Raw genomic sequence first — 24,428 nt, forward strand, 5'->3', positions numbered from 1 at the left:
GATATCCAGATAAAACCTAACTTTCAGTCTGAACATGAATCATTCAAAATTATCTGAATCTGTGCGTGGGACGCTTTTCATATTTGTAATTTTAAATTATAACAAAGAGCCTATCGTTGAAAGAGTATTTTTTTAAAAAGGCTTATGGAAATCAACAAGAAAATAAAATGATATTTGAATGCCAGAGTGCACTTACTTAACACAGGGTGAGAACAGCTCTTTACATGGGCTGTTTTCAAGTTTTTCTTTTATCTGCTGTACAAGATCTTGACCGGCTTCTGCTACATAAGCTGGAGACTATGAAAAAGTAAAAAAGAATCATCAGTACATTATGTAGCAAAAGGAAGTATTTCCTTGACAACCAAATACATTTAGGCACCCAGATATAAGAACATATACAAAAATAATATTTGTATTCATTTATTATTGAGCCATTTATGCTGCTTCAAGCTAACGATTCTAGGGCTTCAAGCTAACGATTCTATTATAAAACAATATAAGTGTATTACTTATAAACATAAATATTTCAAAACCCTCTACAAAAATACATAAAAATATTTCCAGAAATATACAATAACCAAATTCAGACCAACATTCTTTTTTCACAAACCAGAAAAAAAATAGTATCATAATGAAGCATGCATCACTTTCTGTTCCTGAAAACTCTAGGAAAAATAAGGATTTAAGGAAAGAAAAAAAAGTATTTTTGACACTATAAAAAACACAACCAGTCACTGCAATCTGACAAACATTTAGTTACATTAACTCACATCAGAGAAGAAAGATGGCAAGCAAAAGAAAATATGTACTAGTGGCAAAATCAAGTTAATACACATACACACACACACAAAATATACACCACCTCTCTATTATATATGTCCAGTCTTCTAAATCAGACAACCAAGGATAGTGTAACAAGGTGGATGATTCTGCATTCTTCATATGCAGCAATTATTATAAAACTTGGTACAGTATTTTAAAGATTTGTATTAAGCTCTGATTCCATATTCATATACAAATAACATGATCAATACAGTATTCCCTGTTTTTGCTATGATATTTCTTTCCCCCAAAAGTTGAGTATGGTTCATTTCATTTATTTGCCTGGCATCATAGAAGGTTTAGAAAACACACCTATCAGGAAATAGAGAAAATAATTCAGAAAGAAAGGGAAGATAAATAAAACTCAACTCTTAATCATACATAACTCAACTACCACTAAAACACTGAAGGACATGTTTCCAGCTTTCCACAACCTGGTATTTCCCAAATGTATTGTCCATATAGAGTGCACGAGGGGGAAAATTTCATTATTCACAATCTCAGCAAGTTCAGGCATGGCTATGTAAACTGAAGCCTTGCCAGCCATCTGAGTGCCTAATAATAAATACATTTTAAATCATTTCTCAATGTTAACTCTTTTCTTCTTCTTATGCATATTTCCTGAAATTGGACTCGCCACTCCTACTTTAGCTTGGACAAGAATAAGCAATGTAACTGTATCTTTTGCTTAAATTTTATTAATTAAAATTATCATTTTTATCTTGAAGAAATTTGAAATGACTGAAATAGTAATTATGTGCATGTGTGCCTATGTATCTGTATTTGCAAATAATGAAAATGTAGAAATCTGACAAAATATTTATATATTTTCTTATTTTAAAGCATTCACTAATTATTTTTTGTGGTTGTAAATCAGAGTTTGCTTTTTTCTACAAGAACACAGTGAAAGGGTCTATGGAGTCTACGGAGAGGGGCGGCATACAAATCTAATAAATAATAATAATAACAACAGTGAAAGGGATGAGTTATATTCCTGGCAAGTAATGTTATATTCCATTTCTTATTCCAAGTATTTAAGAAATAGATGCTTTTGAGAAATGGTTTCCATATGTAATTGTGTTTCTGTTGCAGGCTAAATTTAATTAGGTTCTGCAGGAAGAAATATTATTTAGTCCAACAATACATCATAACATTTCTAGTCATTTGTCATCATTTCAGAAATTGAAGCATGGTATGTATTGATGGAGAGAGATAAAATTGCTGAATCCTTTCCCAGAATTTCGTAGAGAGCTGGAGGTAGTACAATTCCAATTATAGATCATGGAGAGGGGGAAAAAATGATTGTCCACAATTATCTTCCTGACTTTCTAGTATTAATGATTCTGCATACAAAACATTTCATAATGACATATTTTGAGAACGTCTCAAACAAAAACAACAAGCAGTGTTCTTGAAAAGTTTGGTTCAAGTTAAGCTTGAACTCCAATTAGTACGGTTTGTGTGTGAACCTAGAAGGCTAGGAGAAAAACAACACAGAAGGCTGGTTGAGACATCATCAAACAACAAACAAACTTTTCCCAAAGTTGAGAAGTTCCAAGAATTTATTTATCATTCAGGAAGACTTAATGATAGACAAAGCTCTTTCTTGGCTGGTTTATGGAAAGGTTTGTTTTTGTCTTCTCTGTTATCTTTCAATTTTTATTCTAGATTACAGCCCTTTTCTGGAAATATAAGCAGCCAAATCAAACATTTATTATCTACTTAGGAGATCAATTCAGGTAAGCTCATCCTAGAAAATTTACAAAATTAAAATCAGAAATAGTGACAATAGTTGAAAGGAGGCAACTGATTCAGCCAAATAGAAATGTTGGTACTTAATTTTAATGAATATTTCTATATACTGTAGATCAGGGGTCCCCAACCACAGATTGTGGAACCAGAATGCCAGTAACTGGGCCACACAAATAAGAGAAGCTCCATCTGTGGGATGAAGGCAGTTGGCATCCCGCAGATGGAGATCCCTAGCAGACCAGCTCCTCTGGTCCTTGAAAAAAACCTCTTTCATTCCGGTCCCTGCAGTGGTGGGTTGCTATCAATTCACAGCAGTTTCGAAGAACCAGTAGCGGAAAAACCAATAGTGGCAGTAGCAGTGTTCCCTCCAATTTCTTTTGGGTCTGGCGGGAAAGTAGTGTGTCTGAGCGGCAGTCCCTTCGGGACTGGGCAGCACAAAAATGATAAATAAATAAATAAACAAACAAACAAACAAACAAATAAAAAACCCACCCTGTTTTGCCTCAGGGAATTTCAAAATAAAATACTGTACTGTGTGTCTATAACAGTGAGCTCATAATAGGGCAACTCTATCAATATCAAAATGCCACTTAAATAGTTGAGCTAGTTTCAAACTAGATTTTGATTTTCTTTCTCTCTTCCTTACTCCCATTCTTTTTCTTTCTCTTTTCCTTCCTCTCTTTTTTCTATCTGTTTCTCTCTCTTCCTCTCTTCCTCTCTCTCTCCTTCCCTCTCACTCTTTCCCTCTCGGCTTCTGGGCAGGTTTGGAAAACTCTGAGTTGATTATGATTTTTAAGTGAGCGATTGCTCACTGTTCAGCTTAGAGGGAACTATGGGCAGTAGGGCTGCGAGGCTCCGCCCACCTGCCCAGATATAATCCAAAATGCTCTGTGCATGCATGAAGTGTTGTGCGTGCGTTCTTCTATTCCCGAACTGGTAGCAAAGGTAAGAGAAACCCACTACTGAGTCCCTTGTGCCACTGGAAATTGCTGGTGTAGATTATTTGGTATTTCTGCCCCATAGGCTCTTAGACATTTTGAGTTAATAGCTTTATTGTCTGCTGCTAATGGATTGTAATACGTGCAAAGTCATACCTTTTATAAGGCGCTTTTTACTTATTTAATATAACACAGCACACATTGCGATGCTATTTGAAGCAATTTTATCAACAATGTTGGTATTAATTAGACTGAGTTATGCTTTAGATTTGAGGGGAGAAGTCAACAACCCTTAAACCAAACATTTATTTTCCCAGGATTGCTTTACAGCTGTAGAGGACAGTAAACCCAATTGCAGGGAAAAATGCAGCTGTTCTGAGAGGTTGCCAACAAGTGTTATGTGAGTCCAAAGCACCCTTTTCTCTTGAGTCCAAAGACTGCACAATTTTAATGTTAACATTTATGTGATACATACACAAAGATCAAATTTCTTAATGCCTGAATTCTCAGAGGACAATTACAAACAAAATGAGCATGGGACATGGAATTGATTAGCTGAATTGGATTACTGAATTAATATAGGATCTCACTGCAGATTGAAAACAAGGCCACTAGTTTTCTGAAATCAACCTTCCTTTCTTCATATCCCTCCAGCCTTCAAGTTGAGCCCAGTATGCTTCAGTATGCACTGTACTTCACTGCATTCAGGGGTGGGCTGCTGCCCGGATTGGGAGGAGGGAACGCAGTGGGGTAGCAAAAATGGAGTTCCACCCCAGAGCACCCAATTTGCACTGAAAGATGAAAGAAAATGTAGTGCATCCTGCATAAGCCATGCCCACAGTGTGGTAGTAAAAGTTTTGGTAGCCTTCACTGACTGCATTGACTTCTGCACTGAACAAGAGGTTGGCCTAAATGACCTATTCCAAAAGTATTGTATTCAATGCAACCATTCTATCCCTGCACACACCTATCCCATTATGGAGGAAATCGGGAGAAGCAGTTAAGCACCCTGCATGCATAGTACAGAAATATCATGTGGCATATAAGGATATCTCTACATTTATAGCTAGAAAAGATGTTGAGGATGAGACAAATAAAAAGTGATTATGCTTCTTTTGTGTCAAATGTAGAAAATAGGCGTTGATTGCTTACCTGAACGCCTCTTCTCGTACGGTGAGCGGGTACAGCAGTCACATGGGTTGCTCATGTCCAATCCGGTGGAACTGAGCCTAGTGTTAAAAAAGCTTGCTGGATCCGCCCCTTCCCCAGAATTCGCGAATCCATAGACTAGGCTCAGCTGTGAAGCTCTGTAGTGTTCAACTCTCATTGTTAGAGGAAGAAAGGTTATAGGAAGGTAAAGAAGACACATACAAGGGCGGGAAGTGACTGCTGTACCCGCTCACCGTACGAGAAGAGGCGTTCAGGTAAGCAATCAACGCCTATTCTCCGTACTGAAGGAGCGGGTCCAGCAGTCACATGGGACATACCCAATAGATGGTCCCTAGGGTGGGGTTAGATTGCTATCGTAAGAGATAACGGATTGGAGTACCCTTCTGCCAAAGGCAGCGTCCGCTGAAGCGTAAGAGTCAATCTTGTAGTGCCTGATGAAGGAATTTGGTGAGGCCCAAGTGGCTGCTTTGCAGACCTCCTCCAACGGGGCTTGAGTCGCCCAAGCGGCCGAGGTGGCTGCGCTCCTGGTGGAATGCGCTGTGATGTTCCTTGGAACTGAGAGGGAGGCCGACTCGTAGGCCTTAGATATAGTCCCTCTGATCCAACGGCCTATTACTGTTGAAGACACTTTGGCACCCATGACTCTGGGGTGATAGGCTATAAAAAGTGCTTCTGACCTCCGAAAGGGTCCTGTGCGTTGGATATAAATTCTCAGCGCTCTAATGAGATCCAGGGTGTGCCATCTAATTGCCAAGGGATGGTCTCGTTGGAGGCAGAAGGAAGGTAGGACAATATCCTGAGTTCTGTGGAACATGGAACTGACCTTGGGTAAGAAGGTGGGGTCCAGTCGCAAGACTACCTTGTCCTGATGAAATTGACAGAGGTCCTGCCTGATTGAGAGGGCAGCCAGCTCCGAAATGCGTCGGGCAGAGGTAATAGCCACCAGGAATGCTACTTTAAAGGATAGGTACCTGAGGGACGCCGATTTTAGGGGTTCGTATGGTGCCTGCGTGAGGGAGTGGAGAACCCGTGGCAAATCCCAGGATGGATACCTGTGGACCTTGGAAGGTCTGAGGTTGGCTATGCCCTTGAGGAATTCCTGAACTTCTGGAAAGGAACGGAGAGGCTGTCTGCGGGGCCCCGCTAGGACAGAGGAAATGGCCGCCAGATGACGCCGGAGGGTGCTGGTGGAAAGTCCCTGATGGAAACCTTGCATAAGGAAGGAAATGATTCTGTGTATGGGAATGCACAGGGGAGAGAGACCTTCCTGTAGACACCACTGGTGAAACTTGGACCACGTATGGTCGTAGATTCGATTGGTCGAACCCCTTCTGGCCTTTAAAATGACCTCCACTGAATCGGGGTCGTGGCCGCGCAGTTCTAAGTCTCTCCTGATAACAGCCAGGCGGTGAGGTGGAACCACTCCGGGTCTGGATGGAATGAGGCCCCCTGCCGCAGCATATCCCCCGAAACGGGGAGTCGCCAGGGGTCCTGGACGGACAACTGTTGGAGATCCGCGAACCAGGGCCGGCGGGGCCAATGAGGGGCGATTAGGAATACTCGGGCCCTCTCGGTGAGGACCTTGTGAATCACGTCCGGGAGAATTGGAATTGGAGGGAATGCGTAAAGTAGGCCTGGAGGCCATGGGCTCCGGAGGGCATTGATTGCTTCCGCTCCCGGGGATGGAAATCTGGAAAAAAAGCGGGGGAGCTGGGCGTTCGCATTGGTCGCGAAGAGATCCAGAACTGGTAGGCCGAATCTGAGGCTGATTTGATGGAACAGGTCTTGATGGAGATTCCACTCTCCTGGGTCTATCGTTGCTCGAGATAGCCAATCCGCCTGGACGTTGAGGCTCCCCGAGATGTGGTCGGCTAGGAGCGACCGAAGATGTTTTTCCGCCCAAAGGCCCAACTTGAGGGCCTCCCTCATGAGGGCCTTGGATCTCGTGCCCCCCTGTCTGCAGATATGGCTTTTTGTGGCAATGTTGTCGGTGAGAATGAGAACATGCCGGTTGGGAATGCGAGGAAAGAAATGCTTCAGAGCCAGGGATACGGCTCTTAACTCTAGCCAATTGATTGGCTTGGAAGCTTCCTCCGGGGACCACGTGCCCTGGGCTATCATCCCCTGGGCGTGGGCGCCCCATCCCGATAGACTGGCATCTGTGGTGATGACAAATTGATCCGGGCACCTGAACGGGGATCCTTTGTCCATGGCCGGAGACTTCCACCACTTGAATGATCTGCGAACAATTGGTGGGATGACGATGCGACGCCTTGAGTTGCTGTGCCCCGATCTCTGAAAGGGTAATAGGAGCCACTGTAGTTCCCTAGCGTGAAGGCGAGCCCAGGGAATGATGCCTATACATGACACCATCTTCCCCAAAAGGGAAGACAGGGTTACTATGGAAACTGAAGGTTGAGATAAAATGCAAGAAATTAACTCCCCTATACTGATTTTTCTCTCAGGAGAGAGAAAGACCTGGGAGGATTCTGAATTAATAACGGATCCCAGGTGTAAAAGGGATGTGGAAGGTTGGAGATGACTTTTGTCAAAGTTGATGGAAAATCCATGGTCCTGAAGAACTGACATGGTGACAGAAAGGTCTGTTTTCACTTTCTCTAGGGAGTTCCCATGAACCAAAATATCATCAAGGTAACATAAAATGTGAATGGGAGACGCCCGGATATAGGCCGCCAGGGACCCCAAGAGCTTTGTAAAGACCCGAGGGGCCGAGGAAAGGCCAAATGGCATCGCCCTATACTGGAAATGCCTGCCCTGAAAGGAGAAACGTAAAAATTTTCTGTGGCATTTGGCTATAGGAATATGGAGGTAGGCCTCGGTGAGGTCTAAAGAGACCATGAAATCTCCCGGGTGGATGGCGGCCAAAATGGATGATAAGGAGTGCATCTTAAACTTTCTATATTTGATGAATAGGTTCAGCTTCTTTAAATCCAAAATAGCTCTCCAACCTCCGGAGGATTTTGGAACCATAAATAGGATGGAATAAAAACCTAGACCCTTCTGACCGGGGGGAACCGGTTGAATGGCTCTGATGGACAATAAGTGGGAAATGGCCTCCTCCATACGGTTACAATCTGAGGAGGACCTGGGAGAAGGACAGGAAATAAAACATTTCGGGGGGGGAGAGGTAAATTCCAAAAGAAGGCCTGTTTGAACAGTGTCAATGACCCAGGGGTCCTTGGAGGTGAGACGCCAATTAGAGGCGAAATGGGCTAGGCGACCACCTATGGGAATCGAGGAAACACTACCATCTAGGTTTTTTTGAAGCTCTGTTAGAGGACGCTCCCCTTTGGAAGCGAAAACCTCTGCCCCTGGAGTTCCTACCTTGGGAACGAAAGCGGGGGGAATACTGACCTGGAGATCTCTGATAGGAAGCCGCTTGATCTTGCTGACGCCCTGGGCGACGAAAGGACTGCGTTTTGGTAGCCTTTTTGGTGGTTGGGCCCAATACTTTCTTCTTGTCCGTGGTTTCCGTGAGGAGTGGATCCAGAAGATCCCCGAAAAGCAGGTCGCGCTTTAAGGGTCCCAGAGATAACTGCCACTTCTGACGTACTCCTGCTTGCCAAGGGCGAAGCCATAGGAGTCTTCTTGCCGTTGTAGAAGCTGCAATAGACTTAGCAGAAAATCTAGTAGATTGTAAAGTGGCATCAGCCACGTACTGAGCAGCTGCAAAGACCTTGTTGAAGTCTTGTTGACCTCTCAAGTCATCGGGAGGAATATGTTGTTGAAGTTGGCGAAGCCACAGAAGCATGGCTCTGGAGAAGAAGGAAGCTGCTGCAGAACTTTTAATGGCCCAGGAATCTGCGGTGAATCCTCTTTTGAGCATCTGTTCAATCCGCTTGTCCTCTGGGCGGAGAACCTCCTCTGCTTCGCCTGGCACGGCAGCCGCCGAGTGAAGGATCTTGATAGGTTCATCCGGTTTAGGAAAAGATAGGAGCTCCTCATAGGAAGAGGAAAGTTTGTACAACTTTTTGTCCTTGGTTGTGGGATTAAGCCCAGAGGCTGGGAAATCCCACTGCTTAAGTAAGGCATCTTTAAACAATTTAGGCATAGGAATTACCTCGTTATCCTCCTGTTCCTCTGTGAAGTAAGGTAAGTTCTCCTCCGGGGGATCAGTGGATGTGGAGGCCTGTTTCTCCTGGGCCGCCAATCCCGTAGAAATTCTAGCTTTGAGGAGGAGAGATTTGAACAATTGAGAGGGAAAAATAGTAATTGGAGAAGGAACCTTTATTTGGGATTCCTCATCATCTGAGAGACCTTGAAAGGGATCCTCATCCTCTTCCATATCCTCATATTCGTCCTGAGAGGAATCTGATTCATCCTGAATAGGAGCTCTAACCATTGGGGAAGAACCCAAGGGGCGGGAGGAACGAGGAGGTGGAGGAGGTAAGGAGGGCACATTGATGGTAGAGAGTTTAGCATCAATGGCCTTGGATAACACAGAAAAAATAGATTGAAATTCAGGAGGTAAACTGGAAATATCAGCAGGAATGGCAGAGGAATCCCTGAAAGCCTGGGAGGATCCTGGCTGGGGGGAATCTTCAATAATATCTGGTTCCTCTGGACCTAATCCCCATAGGTTAGGTTGGGGTCTGTCTAGGTTTGGCTCATCCAGAGATAACACAGTGACCCCAGAAGAAGGCAAATTAGGAGCCTCTGGGGGGTCATGACTACTGAGTACTTGGGCCTGTACTTTCAAACGCTTTGCTGATTTGTCATGAAGTTTTTGTAGGGCTTGGTCCCTTCTCTTCTCAGCCCTGGTGACTTTGGTCAAGGGGCGGGCCCCTGAAGAAGAGGAGGTCGAGGCCTGGGGGATACTGGTAATCTCATCGCCTGTAGGCCTGGACTCTCTGGGACCTTGAGTGGTGCCTCTCTTGGGAAAAGTAGCCATAGTCTGACAATTAACAGAAGACAAGGCTGAGCCAAATAAACTGGATAATTAGGGAGAAGAATTTTAAAGACTTCCCAAGAGGAAAGGATCCTGCTCCGAGGCCTCGGAGCTGCTGAGACTTGAGGGCAATCTGGGCAAACCCAGAGTTCGTGTCCCCAAATACAGCGTGGCCAGCCTCCCTAAACTTTAATTAAAGTAACCAAGGCACTCTGGTTGGAGGCTTAGCCGGTGGAGAATTAAGCCTGAGCGTCCCAAAGCCCACTCCGGGATCCAAGCGGTGGACTGAGGCCTACGCGGCTGGCAGAAGGCCAACACGAGAGGCCTAAATTTAAAAAGGGCGCGAAGGCCTTCGCGCCGAAAAATCGCTCCGTAAAAGAATTCTTAAAGGGGAAGCGATCGACTAAGTCCAGGAGACTAGAAACAAGCGTCTCACTCCGCAGGAGGAATTTCTTAAGCCCTTTAACAACAATACTATAATAAATCAATGAAGCAATACTTGCACCAAGACCTCCAGGCCAAAGGATTAAAGGAATCCACAAGCGGCAGCGGGGATCGTAAACGGCAAAACAGCCGGGGGAAAACGAAACCGCAACTTCTCCCAAGGAAAAAAGCCGAGCCACACACGGCTGGCGCTATTAGTGCAAGTAAACAAATAAGGATAAACAATTCTTACTACTTTTGAAGGAAAGATCGAAGGGAAGGTGTTAGAATGTTGAACGAGCTATCACAATACAACCGCAGGATATGCGAACTGAGCGAATTCTGGGGAAGGGGCGGATCCAGCAAGCTTTTTTAACACTAGGCTCAGTTCCACCGGATTGGACATGAGCAACCCATGTGACTGCTGGACCCGCTCCTTCAGTACGGAGAAACAAACTCTTGGTATGGCTCCCTACCCTATATCAGTGATGGCGAACTTTTTTTCCTTTGGATGTCGAAAGAGCGTGCATGCACGCTATTGCATATGCATGAGTGCCCCCACTCATAATTCAATACCTGCGGAAGGCAAAGTGTTGGTAATGACCTTTAAAGCCCTACATGGCATTGGGCCAGAATACATCCGGAACCGCCTTCTACCGCACAAATCCCAGCGGCAGATAAGGTCCCACAGAGTTGGCCTTCTCCGGATCCCGTCGACCAAACAATGTCATTTGGCGGGCCCCAGGGGAAGAGCCTTCTCTGTGGCAGCCACAGCCCTCTGGAATCAACTCCCCCCAGAGATTAGAATGGCCCCCACCCTCCTTGTCTTTCGCAAATTACTCAAGACCCACCTTTGTCGCCAGGCATGGGGGAGTTAGGATATTCCTTCCCCTAGGCCATTACAAGTTATGTATGGTATGTTTGTGTGTATGTTTGGTTTTTATAATAAGGGTTTTTAGTTGTTTTATTAAATTGTATTGTTACATGTTGTTTTTTATCATTGTTGTTAGCCGCCCCGAGTTTGCGGAGAGGGGCGGCATACAAATCCAATAAATAAAATAAATAAATAATAAATAAAAACAGTTTCCCCTATCCCCCAGAGGCCCTCTGGAGGCTGGAAATGGCCTATTTCCCAACTTCTGGTGGGCCCACTAGGCTCATGTTTCACCCTCCCCAGGCTCCAAAGGCTTCCCTGGAACAGGGGGAGGATAAAAATGCCGTCCATCATCCCCCCAAAGGCTGTCTGGAAGCCAAAAACGCCCTCCCAGAGCCTCTGTGGGAGCCAAAAATCAGCTGGCCAGCACAAACATGCATGTTGGAGCTGAGCTAGGGCAACGGCTCGCATGCCAGCCGATATGGTTCCACGTGCTATCTATGGTTCCACATAGGTTCGCCATCACTGGCCTATATTATTGCTTCTGTTGGCATGCAGGGTTAGGGAAAAGCCATATGTTGCAATAGCAAAACTACAATCAAGTCTTTTCTGTAGGAAGCAGAGCGGATAATGTGACATGGGCGTCCTCCTCAATCCACAGCTGACATTGGAACATCATCTTTCGGCTGTGGCGAGGAGGGCGTTTGCCCAGGTTCGCCTGGTGCACCAGTTGCGGCCCTATTTGGACAGGGAGTCATTGCTCACAGTCACTCATGCCCTTATCACCTCGAGGTTCGATTACTGCAACGCTCTCTACATGGGGCTACCTTTGAAAAGTGTTCGGAAACTCCAGATCGTGCAGAACGCAGCCGCGAGAGCCATCGTGGGGCTTCCCAGATTCGCCCACGTATCTACAACACTCCGTGGCCTGCATTGGCTGCCAATCAGTTTCCGGTCACAATTCAAAGTGTTGGTCATGACCTTTAAAGCCCTACATGGCATTGGACCAGAATACCTCCGGAACCGCCTGCTACCGCACGAATCCCAGCGGCCGATAAGGTCCCACAGAGTTGGCCTTCTCCGGGTCCCATCGACTAAACAATGTCATCTGGCGGGCCCCAGAGGAAGAGCCTTCTTTGTGGTGGCTCTGGAATCAACTCCCCCCGGAGATTAGAACTGCTCCCACCCTCCTTGTCTTCCATAAACTACTTAAGACCCACCTATACCGCCAGGCATGGGGGATCTGAGACACCTTTCCCCCAGGCTTATTATAATTTATGTTTGGTATGTATGTGCTGTTTGGTTTTTAATTATGATAGGGTTTTTAGGTTTTTTTAATATTAGATTTGTGCCTGTATAATATTGTTTTTATTGTTGTTGTGAGCCGCCCCGAGTCTTCGGAGAGGGGCGGCATACAAATCTAATAAATTATTATTATTATTATAAGACAGCAGTGTTGCCTATTTTTTCAAGTGTGGCAGTCTCCACCTGTATTAGATCACAGCTCTTAAAATCTTCAGTCAGGATAGGCCAGGGGTAGGCAAAGTTGCCTCTTCTATGACTATGACACTATGACTTCATAGAGTTTTTACAGCCCTCTCTATGCAGCTTACAAAATCAGCACATTGCCCCCAACAATCTGGGTCCTCATTTTACCCACTGTGGAAGAATGGGAGGCTGAGTCAAGCTTGAGCTGGTGATGAGATTTGAATTGCTGAAACACAGCTAGCAGTTAGCTGAAGTAGCCTGCAGTGCTGAACTCTAACCACTGTGCCACCCTCAATTCTGGGAGTTGAGGTCTACATGTCATAGAAGAGCCAACTTTGCCTACCCCTGGGATAGCCAATGGCACCAAGTAGGAGACAAGTGCTTCCACATCTAATTGCAGAATGACAAATTACTAAAATGGGATTAAATAGCCCACATTTCAAATCATTTATTTTCTTGGACACAAACAATTCTTCAATTCATTAAAAAAGCCTAATTATATTATACTTTATTTTATTTCATTTTAGATGACAATAATTGATTGCAATGATACAATAAATTGGAGTGTCAAGCTCGCAGCCCTTGGGCTGGTTGCCTTATACGTTGGCCATGCCCACCCCCATTTTAGCAAAGGGAAAAAAGTCACAATATGTCATGTGATTAAAAACAATAAATCCCTTTATTTTTTTGTGCAGTATATTAAGCTACCATATATGAGCAGCAAAAATCTGGATAACTACTAAAATGGCAGCAAAGTCGTTCTATACAGCCTAGTTCTTGGCTACCATATAGTGATTGTCCATATTTTTCAGCCCACATCTGGTACCCCTAAGATTATGGCTTAGTGTCATCCTGACTATATTGTACATGTTTCCAAACCACTCAAGATATCTGATTAAACTCTAAGTTTTCTTATGGGACAACACAAATTTATAGACAGATTCTAATTATAAACATAAAAAATGTGATTTTTAAACAACAATATATATTTTAAAATCACATTATTAGGTTTATAATTTGAATTATTTAATATATAATCTGCTCTTTAAGCATAGAATTGTCTCCATTGTTGCCAACTTTTAAAAGTTCATGCCATTAAATTAACTAATGTTGATTCATTCAAAATATTGCTCAATATATTTTACCCTTTAAATCTGGAAAGTCTTCTAGGTTAAAGTTTGTTTTTAAAACAGTTAAAATGGTTCATTTACTGGACAAAAATGAAGCTGTAAGTCTTTCCAATCTTATATACACAAAGTTAAGTATATAAATTAAGTATATACAGATGGTTGATATTTGCATGTAAACAATTTTCACTCTCCATACTTTTTTCTCCCAAAAACGTATTCATACATGAATTTGTCTTCTAAGGTTACTTTGATGTTGATTTGACTGTTAAGTATTCCTTTGTAATAATAGGAGGAACCAGGTAACTGATGAAGCACCAGCTGCTGCATCTACCAAATTTTTGCACAAGGACACTAGTCTGTAAGGAAGAAAAAATTAAATTTCCATTTCCTGCTTTCTAAAGTTATTGTGTTGATTTAGAATTTGGCGTGAAAAGGTGCAGACCAAACAATAAATACCTTTCTTTTAAATCATGAACCTACTCTTCCTTTGAGGCTGAAAGTAAGAATTCCCTTTTGCTGCTCCCCAAATATCTTCTTCCCCCCCAAACGTTTTGCTAGAAGCTCTGGGTTACAATTCAAATATCAGTAGGGGAAGCAATAACAATCTGACTCCCCAAATCATAGATATGGCTACAAATTGTAAGCAAATCACAAGTGAACCCATGGATTCAGAATTTCTGGTAAGTTTGCTAATACATTATTTTTAGGGTCTTAAATTCTAGCAGAACTTCTAAGAGTTTTTCTTAGGATTAGGATTATAATTCGGGTTGGTTTACAAGGTCAGATGACCAATGCTTTAGTGGTCAAGGTTGAAGTAGTTCAGCCCTGATATCGAATGCTAGTGCTTTGTGTTATATCATTGTACTACTTTCAAGACTCTTCATTTCTTGGAAGAATCATTATATCAGGGTAACGATGACCTTCAGCAGCAAGCAACATCCTGGCAAGGGTGAATCAAGCAGTTTATCAAACAAGAGTGTGTTCACGTTTCGTATCTGCCCATTCCTAAATTATTTCTGAACAGACCAGACATAGCATCTTCAGTTCAATATTAGAAATAGGTGGCAACAAGTGGGCTCCTGTTCTTTGGAATAATTATTGATACTGTGTGGTTCTCTGAGGTTGGTTGTTTTCCTGCCGGCATTCCATTACCATGCTAGGTAACATTATCAGAGCATGAAAGAATGAAGTTGCTGGTTATTTATATACAGTAGCTTGCCTCACAAAAGTGTTGGCTGGGTGTGGTTTCTTCTTTGAGGCTCCTTTGTTACAGTATTATTTTTCCCCTGATTGTTTACCTGATGTAATTTCTTGCTTATCCAGAAACTTACTGCTAGGGATGACTTGGGCTGTTTCAGTATATCATCTCCGCAGTACCACCTGTTCTTAGCCATTGGGCTGAAGCTGGGTGAAACATTCTTGAGACTTCCTTCATAGTACAAGAAGCAGCTTTAAGACTTACCTTGTAACAAAAAATTGAGTTAACCCCTTCCTGGCAGCTGCATATTTGGTGACAATGCAGGAAGGAAGGAAGAAGCCAATATCAAAAAGAGAAAAACATAGAAAAATGATGGTTACTGTTCTGTCGAGCTCTCCGGTAGAATCCTCCCAAAAATGCACAGATACAATTTCAGACACACACACGTTTGAAAATTCAAAACAATGTTCTTTATAATGAAAATTCACTTAAACTAAGCCCTCTTTTTGTATAGCAAAGAGCACTCGTCTCCAAACAAACTGGTAATTTGTACAAGTCCCTTATCAGTTCTGTGATACTTAGCTTGCAGCTGTGAGGCAATTCACAGTCCTTCTTTCACAAAGTGAAACACACTTTGCCCTGGTTTAGTTTCAAAGGGGGGAAAAATCAGCACACAAAAGGTCAAAGTCAGTAAAGCAGTCATGAAACACAAAGATCAGATAATCCTCCACAATGGCCAAACCCACAGGCTGCTATTTATAGCAGCCTCGCTAATTACCACAGCCCCACCCAACCACAGGTGGCCTCATTTTCTTTGATAATAATCTCTCAGTTGTTGTTGCCTATGCATCACTGTCCGCATGCGTGGCTGTATCATTAACTCTTGTTCTGAATCCAAGGAGGAGCCAGATAATTGATCTCCTTCTGAGCTGTCTGCTGCACTCTCCTCCTCCCTGTCACTCATGTCTTCTTGGTCAGAGGAGCTTTCATCAGCAGATGCCACCGGGGGGGGGGGGCAAAACAGGCCTGCAGCATGTGGATGTCTCCCCCACATCCACAGTCCTTGGGCAGGAGCTGGGCCAGAGCTAACCACAACAGTTACTAGCCTTAGTCACCTTTTTCTCAGGGGCCACTTATCTATAAGAAAGATATTACAATATTTTTTTTAAAAAAAGTTGCTTTCTACTGGCTTGCTATATTTCTTCCCCTATACTTATAAAAATCTTCAAAGGAAGTTTAAAGGACTATAGATAAGCATCCCAATATGTTAATAATTAGACGAAACTCTATACAAGTTTTACTATTACAGGAAATAACGTCAGTGCTGCATCACAAAATAATGTGCCAGATCACAGCTCATCTTTGGTTCATACATGAAAAGGAAAAAAATGGTTCCCATAAAGCAACTGACTGTAGATATGCTCATAACACTCACTCCATAAATGTCCAAAAACAGATGCTGTTATTACACAGCAATGTTTTAGTTAGTTCTTCAACCTAGGCAGACAGCTTAATTTTTAAACAGGTCCCTTGATTGAAAAAGGTTCTATGAAAATATTCTAAATATGTTTCACTTAAAAATAAAGCTAAGACAGAAAGAAGAAGAGGAAAACAAAGAATGATAAACTATGGTAAACTCCAGCTTTCCTAGCAAGACCCTTGGGAAAGAGCAATTCCATTGATCATTTCATCCATTCAGGTGGTATCACTCGCACTCACTGTTTCTAGCCCATGGAAAGAGGTTATGTTTCTCCAGAGAGAGCTTTGCATACTTGCAGTGGTATAGTCTGTTTCTCCTCAGCCCTACCTACTGGGACAAACAACAGCTGTGCTAGAATATTTAATCCGTGATGCTCTGCGATGTTTTGGACGGAGTCCAGTTTTAGCCTAATTGACTGATACTAGTTTAATTTAAAGGCAGAGACTTGGCAAGCAGGTCGAGAGCTTTTTTTTTCAAGTAGCTTTTTTAACGCAGCAATTATATTCCATTTACTTTTAAGCCATGCAAGATTTAGAAAACAAACATTCCATGGCACAAGAAAATGTTTTGCTTGTCAAAAACCACAGAAGGAACCACTTTCCTGAAGAAGTATAAGTGTGGGTCCCACAGTCTTCAAGCAAGAATACCACCAAATCACTGTGGCCGTACGACATCCAGAGATTTCTGATCAAATAACACATCGCAAACATGCCCTACACTATGATCTGCACCAAAAAAGCCACTTCAGTTAAATATAATGAGAGCGAAGAAGCCATAACAGAAGGTTTGGGCTTAACAGTTTCCTTGTAAGCTGCTACTTCGACTTCAAATTGCACTGACCCCAAGTGCCTCCCCAGAGGAGGATGAACTGAAGACTCAAGGTCTATAAACTTGGCAACTTTAATATTTGTTGACTTCAACTCCCACAATTTTCCAGCATAGCTGGCTGGAGAATGCTGGGAGTTGAAGTCCACAAGTATTAAAGTTGCCAAGTTTGGGGCCCCCAAAGCAGATGCAATCTGCACAAATATCCAATTTCACTGTATATTGCATGGATCACGAGAAGGGAAGAACTTTATATGTCTATTTTTCTGTAACTAATCTATCCTTTCTTTTTGATGTTATAATGTGTTGGGCGTGTATGAGGGAAGGGAGAGAGAGGGGATGGATACTTTTGGAGATGTATACATACGAAGGCAGAAAAACTGAACTTGACCAAAACTTTGTGCACTTCCCAATCTGCAGTTGCTACCAGGACAAGACCTTAGAAATATTTCTAAAACCTCATATCCTGGTTTTTTTATCCTTTACTTTAATAGCTTACATTAAAGCACATTGTGCAATTTAACATTGATTGCATTTTTCATTGCTTTGTTTTTAAATTCTTTACAATTGTTTTATCCAGAGAGAGCTTTCGTTTATTGATTACTTCTTTGTTGTTATCTCACCTTTATTTTTATAAATAGCACAAAGCGGCAAACATACCTAATGCTTCTTTCTTTTCCTATTACCACCACAACCACTATTTTAGAGGTGAGTTGGGCTGAGACAGAATATCCTAATATCACCCAATCAGTTTTTATGCCTAAGGGGGGTGGGGAGTAAAATTCAGTCTCCTGGTTTCTAACCTAGTGCCTTAACCATATTACTAACTGGTTCTCTCTTCAGAGTCACAAAATAACAAATAAACTATCACATAAATCATAAATGAGGTGAATTACAAAGGATTCATAACTCAAGACAATTGTCAAAACATAAGACACAGTAACAGCAATAGCACTTATATACTGCTTCACAGAGCTTTACAGTCCTTTCTAAGTGGTTTACAGAGTCAGCATATTGCTCCCAACAATCCAGGTCCTCATTTTATCAACTTCAGAAGGATGGAAGGCTTAATCAACCTTGAGCCAATAAGAATCAAACTGCTGACAGTTGACAGAATTAGCCTACAGTACTGTATTCCAACCATCACACCACTACGGGTCTTTTAATTGTTAATTGTTTCATCTCAAATGTCTAATAAAATAAAGATCTGCAGTCTGAATAGCTCCGAGAACATCGTTGGCAAAAAGGCCCAATTTTTAGATGTTGGCTGCTATGTCTCATTTGACAATACCCACCAAAATGTTGCAGCTGAAAATAGTAAGGAGGAAACAAAGAACAGGGAGTCTCAAAGGTGCTTTTTCAAAGGCAACTGGTCTATTTTTTTCTTTAAGGAAGAAGAACAAAACATTTCATTTTTCATCAAGCAGCTTAATCAGTTGTGATGGTGGGCTGGATGGAAAGACATGACCTTGGTGACTGAGAACTCCACAAATAAACAATATGGATGAATGCACTGGTGGGTTCTAAATTAAATCACAGAGTGTCCCGTGTGGGTGGGCAGAGCCTCCCGCTGCCCCCGCTATCAGTTCTAAGAACTGGTCCAAACCGGAAGCAACCCATTTCTTGATGAATGTATGGAGAAGGTATCTCTCAGTATCAGGTTGTTTAGATAAGGGATCCCCAACCCCTGGTCCATAAACAGGCTCTGGTCCATGGCATGCCAGAAACCAGGATGTGCAAATAAGACAAAGCCATCCACAAGACAAAGGCAGTGCGCGAAACCACGCTCCCTCTGGTCCGTGGAAAAACTCTCTCTCCATAGAACTGGTCCCCGGTGCCCGAAAGGTTGGTGGATGTTGATTTAGATCCTTAAAGGTCAAGACCAATAACTGAAAACATTAGCCAACGTATAACCAAATAAGTCTAAATGCTATGAACAGAAAGTCAGTTTGGTACAGTGGTTAAAACACCAGGTATGAGGGTTGCCCAGAAAGTAATGCATCATTTCTTTTTCTCAACCTACAGTAATGGTACAAATGCTAAACTTTATATATACACGATTTGAATTGTCAAGAGTGCTTATGTAAATTTTGGGTTTCTTCAGACATCATAGCTGTAGCAGTGTTTCGAAATGGCATCAGTAAGTGATGTACGTTACAAGTAGCGTATCATCATCAGTAAGTGATGTACGTTACAATTAGCGTTGAATTTCTCACTGTGGTGAAAGAAACACAAACATTTGTGTACAGTTTATGGAGAATCTGCAGTCGACAGAAGTACGGTTAGTTGCTGGGCATAGAGGCTGAGGCCCAGTGAAGGGCTACCAAAATTTTTTTACTACCACACTGTGGGCGTGGCTTATGCAAGACACCCTGCATTTTCTTTCAACACCTTTCAGTGCAAATTGGGTGCTCTGGGGTGGAGCTCCATTTTTGCTACCCCCACTGCATTCCCCCCCCAATCCGGGCAGTAGCCCACCCCTGATGAGGCCATTAAAAGACATTTTGACAGAGTTCCAAGGCTTCATGACCAGAACAAGGAGTGGTACCGACAGGGCATACACGCCTTTGTGTCTCACTGGAGGAAGGCCATAGAACAGGATGGAGATTACATGGAAGAATAGGGAGTGTAGAAGAAACATCATTCTTTCTTGTGAGTAAGTTTCATTGTGTTCAATAAATAATTGTTCTGGGTGACCCTCGTAGAAACTATGAGATTCTGAGTGTAATCTTGCCTTAAACACAAAGCCGCCCTGAGTCCCAGTGGGATTAAGTGACATTTTTGCAAGACAAGTAAGATTGTTGATTTGTGGGAATTTCTTTGCAGTTTAAAATGCACCTATTTTTTTAAAAAGAATCTCACTGGCTGTTGGATGACACACATACGGAGCGTGCATTGTCCAAGAAAGCCTCTTGAGAATTTGGGGTGGAAAGTGAAGAGAATTTGAAGTCATTCTTGTAGTAACTTCAGCACCACCTGGAAATGTATGTTAACATTTGGTTCTTAATCAGTATGTTTATAGTTTAATGTAAATTCAATCCAGATAATAAACATGTGTGCTTAATTTATAATGTGAAATATCTTGGGTAATTTTGGATATTCTTGGGAGATTTTGCTGGTAGAAGAATCGAGATATTCAATTGAAGGATTTGCACAGGAATTAGAAAAGAAACATATCCCACCTACAACTGATTAGAGTTTTCCCATTAAGTCCTCAGATGTATGACACTGCCAAAATACCCAAGCCGCCTGCAGTTTGAAGCCAGTTAGCAGGAAATTAGGGTGTCCTGATTGGTTGTCAGTTTGACAGCTCAACTATAAAAGGAGCTGTCAAACGCCAAGTTGCTGTTCTGTTCACTCATGTTGTCTGTGGTGCTGAAGTTAGTACTGAAGTGTTCCTGTTCAGAATCTTGTCTTGCCTCTGTTCCTGTCAGCCTGGGTACATCCTATCTCCTCTCATAGTAGTTTCTCTAAATCACAATCATAAGAACAGCCGCCCAAGGAGCTATATAGAAATATAAAATATTTAATATAGAAATATAACTATAAAATATATTTAGACATATAAAATCTTATCTCAGGAACCAAGGTCTTAACTATAAAGTATGACTTATTCAACCTAGCTAAAATTCATTGGAATTTTGAAATGGTAGTATAACAATTTTTTGAAATGGTAGTATAACAATTTTACTACCTATTTTTATCTTCAATTAAGAATACAGGACTACATTGTTCACAACAGTCTATATTTTATATAAAGAATAAGATGGTTCAATATTTGGACACTTGCAGAGTATTTGTGAAGAAGAAGCTAGCATTTGGGGAGAAAGAATTATTGGAAAAAACAGGTTATCAATATACACTGTCTTGAGTTGTACCTTCGTCATTCAGAACTTCCTTCCTAGTACCTTGTGGTTTTTTGGTCTCTCAAACTATAATGAGACTCTTAACCCAGCATGTATTCTGAACATCTGATCAACAGAAAGAAGAAAAGTTACAGATCTAAGTACCATTCCCTATACAGTGGTGCCTCTACCCAAGATCGCTTCTACTTACGAACTTTTCTAGATAAGACCCAGGTGTTCAAGATTTTTTTGCCTCTTCTCAAAACCATTTTCCATTTACAAACCCAAGCCTCTGAAACTGTAACTGGAAAAGGCAGGGAAAAGCCTCCATGGGGCCTCTCCAGGAATCTCCTGGGAGGAAACAGAATCGGAAAATGTGTGGAGAAGCCTCCATGGGGTGTCTCTAGGAATCTCCTGGGAGGAAACAGGACCGGAAAAGGCAGGGGAAAGTTTCCATGGGGCCTCTCTAGGAATCTCCTGGGAGGAAACATGGCTGGAAAAGGTAGGGAACTTTTCTAGATAAGAACCAGGTGTTCAAGATTTTTTTTCAAAACTTCTTCTCAAAACCATTTTCCACTTACAAACCCGAGCCTCTGAAACTGTAAGACTTATGAAGAGAGACTGTGGGAACTGGGCATGGATAGCCTAGAGAAAAGGAGGGCCAGAGCGGACATGATAGCAGTCTACAGGTATATGAGGGGTTGCCACAGAGAGGAGGGGATCACTTTATTCTCCAGGCCACCGGAGGGCCGGATGAGGAACAACGGCTGGAAGCTGACCAAGGAGAGATTCAATCTGGAAATAAGGAAGAACTTCCTGATGGTCAGAACGATCAACCAGTGGAACAACCTACCAGCGGACGTTGTGAACTCCAATACTCTGGACATTTTTAAGAGGAAATTGGACTGCCATTTGGCTAGGATGCTATAGGGTTCCTGCTTAGGCAGGGGGTTGGACTTGATGACCCGCATGGTCCCTTCCAACTCTAACAATAAATAAATAAATAAAATAAATAAAACTGGGAAAGGCAGGGAGAAGCCTACATGGGGTCTCTCTAGGAATCTCCTGGGAGGAAACATGCTGGAAAAGGTGGGGAGAAGCCTCCATGGGGCCTCTCTAGGAATCTCCTAGGAGGAAACAGGATCTCCACCCTCCCTATGGTTTCCCCACTCGCATGCATTATTTGCTTTTACTTTAATTATCAAGATTCTTACTTACATGAAGCGCCACGATTACGGTATATGTGTTTTATTCTATACACTGTTTCCTTTCCTATGCATTAAGGCCTTTAGCTACAGCAACGGGGAATGGTGTTAATGAGAAAACTGGTTTAGGCAGTATTTCTCATTCATGAATATGTCATGGAATTAGAATCATTTGAATTTTTTTAAAAAAAAATACAGCAGAACAATTCAATCAGTCCATGGAATAAAAGAGGCTTGTATTTATTTATAAATGTATTGAATTTATTTATGTAGTTTTTAAAAATAGTACTTGGGTTTAATATAGACATGAGTTTTCAAACATATCCAGGAACTGTCACTTCATTCTTCTAAGGTCTTGGATACAATTTTCCAGAAGATGTGATATTTGGGTCATATGGTCATTTTAGTGCAAAAATCATTTCTCTGCTTCATGCAATGTCAGTTTTGTGTACGTGCTTGTATTCGCATAAGACAAACTGAGTGTTATGTGAATTTTTTGTTGAGAAGTAAACTTTGTCTCCAAAAATACTACTGCTGCAAGAGACAGCTGGCTTACTGCTTAACATGACTACACTGATGTTACTAATATATGACATAAAAAATTTGAACCAGATATTTACAATAAATTTCAAATCCAAGTTTTCTTCTTTAAAAAAATCTTTACAATATAAATGGAAATTCCTTTGGTTTATTTAAAGATATTGCTTCTTTGTAAAGAGAGAAGAGTGAGCTATACTCTCAGCGTCTCTTGCAAAATACAAGGAACACCACTTTTCTTTACTCAACTGGGAATTTATCCCTGAAGCCTGGCTTGAGCTGAGAAAAATCGCTTTTTTCATGAGATATTGGCCAAGTTGACTACATTACATTATATTACATATAGAGAGGAGACAATACCCTAGATATTTAAACACTCATCCGGATTTTTAGTAAAGCAAAGTTTTCAAACACTTATTCTCAAAATTTAAAAGAAATCAGTCCTACAAGGACAATGATACTAAAGGCATGCTATCTTAAGCTCTCAGAGAAAAAGATACAATGGTCTTTCTGCACAAATTATTCTGTTCCCTGTGTTCACTTTCAGGTTCTCAAAATAAAATACTGTACAGTCTAGTTTAAAACGAAATAGGTTTTCATTTCCGGTTCTCATAATGAATGGATAATAGCAACATTTAGAATAGCAATAGCAATTAGCAAGAGTGCTTTACAGCTCTCTCCAAGCAGTTTATAGAGTCAGCATATTGCCCCCAACAATCTGGGTCTTCCTTTTACCAACCTTGGAAGGATGGAAGGCTGACTTATGCATAAGCGCATAAGGGGCGTGCATAAGCGCACCACTATGCCTACCGTCCCTGTCCTATCGTCTTCTTTTGTTACTTTTTATCATTATTTATCTAATGTTTTATTTGTACAAATTACCACCCTATAATTGTTTGACAAAATAAAAAAATAGAATTGTTATCCTGCAGTACTGCATTCTAGCTACTGCATCACCTTAGCTCTGAATAATATGTTCTTAAAAGAGATATAATGGATACAGTGGCTTGGTGGCCGAGACCCTGAGCATGTTGATAAGAAAGGTTGAGAGTTTGGCAGTTCAAATCCCTAATGCCATGTAACGGAATGAGCTGCTGTTATTTGCTCCAGCTTCTGCCAACCTAGCAGTTCAAAAGTATGTAAAATGCAAGTAGAAAAATAGGGACCACCTTGGTGTGAAGGTAACAGCGTTCCATGTGACTTCGACCTTTAGTCATGCCGGCCACATGATCACAGAATCGTCATCAGACAGCTCTGGCTCTTTGGCTTAGAAATGGAGATAAGCACCGCCCCCTAGAGTTGGGAACGACTAGCACACATGTGCCAGGGGAACTACCTTACCTTTTAAAAGAGATATAATGTTGTTCCATGGGCCAGGCATGTTTTTACTGAAAAGGAATCTAAGCAATGCTCATAGACCCAAGTCATAGTCGAGAAAGCTTAGGGATTTCAGGTATTTAAGGCTTAGCACTTCCTTGGTCCATTGCTTCTGACACTGAGGCTACAAGCAAATGAAAATAACAGAGTAAATTGTCTCAGTCCATTCGCTAACATCAAACTAACTCATAAGAATCTGTGTCCTGCTAAGATTGCCACCTAATGGGTACAGATTCACACATATATTTCCTTACAAGTAGCAAGATCTAAGCCAAGATGACAAAGGCTCAAATGTCTCTTAATTATTTGAACTCAGCTTAGGTATAATGACCCCCTCATATAAGATGAAAGGGAGCATCTGAACTGAAAAGGATGGTGGTGGCAAAGCTATTGATTCAGTCTTGAGGAAAAGTAAATGCTAGGACTCATGTATGTGGCTATCAAATGAGAAGTGA

General features: G+C 41.9%; 1 protein-coding gene across 2 annotated transcripts in view; it reads right to left on the bottom strand.

Annotated features, from left to right (window-relative positions):
- GRK5 (G protein-coupled receptor kinase 5) overlaps positions 1 to 24,428 on the bottom strand; it is a 196,103-nt gene that overhangs the window by 43,421 nt on the left and 128,254 nt on the right. For both annotated transcript variants that reach the window (XM_070752603.1, XM_070752602.1), the window contains one exon: positions 197 to 297. In XM_070752603.1, the coding sequence (XP_070608704.1) occupies positions 197 to 297 (101 nt within the window). The remainder of the gene's footprint in view (positions 1 to 196; positions 298 to 24,428) is intronic.

The sequence above is a fragment of the Erythrolamprus reginae genome, chromosome 5, assembly GCF_031021105.1.
Source record: "Erythrolamprus reginae isolate rEryReg1 chromosome 5, rEryReg1.hap1, whole genome shotgun sequence".
NCBI classification, from domain to species: domain Eukaryota; kingdom Metazoa; phylum Chordata; class Lepidosauria; order Squamata; family Dipsadidae; genus Erythrolamprus; species Erythrolamprus reginae.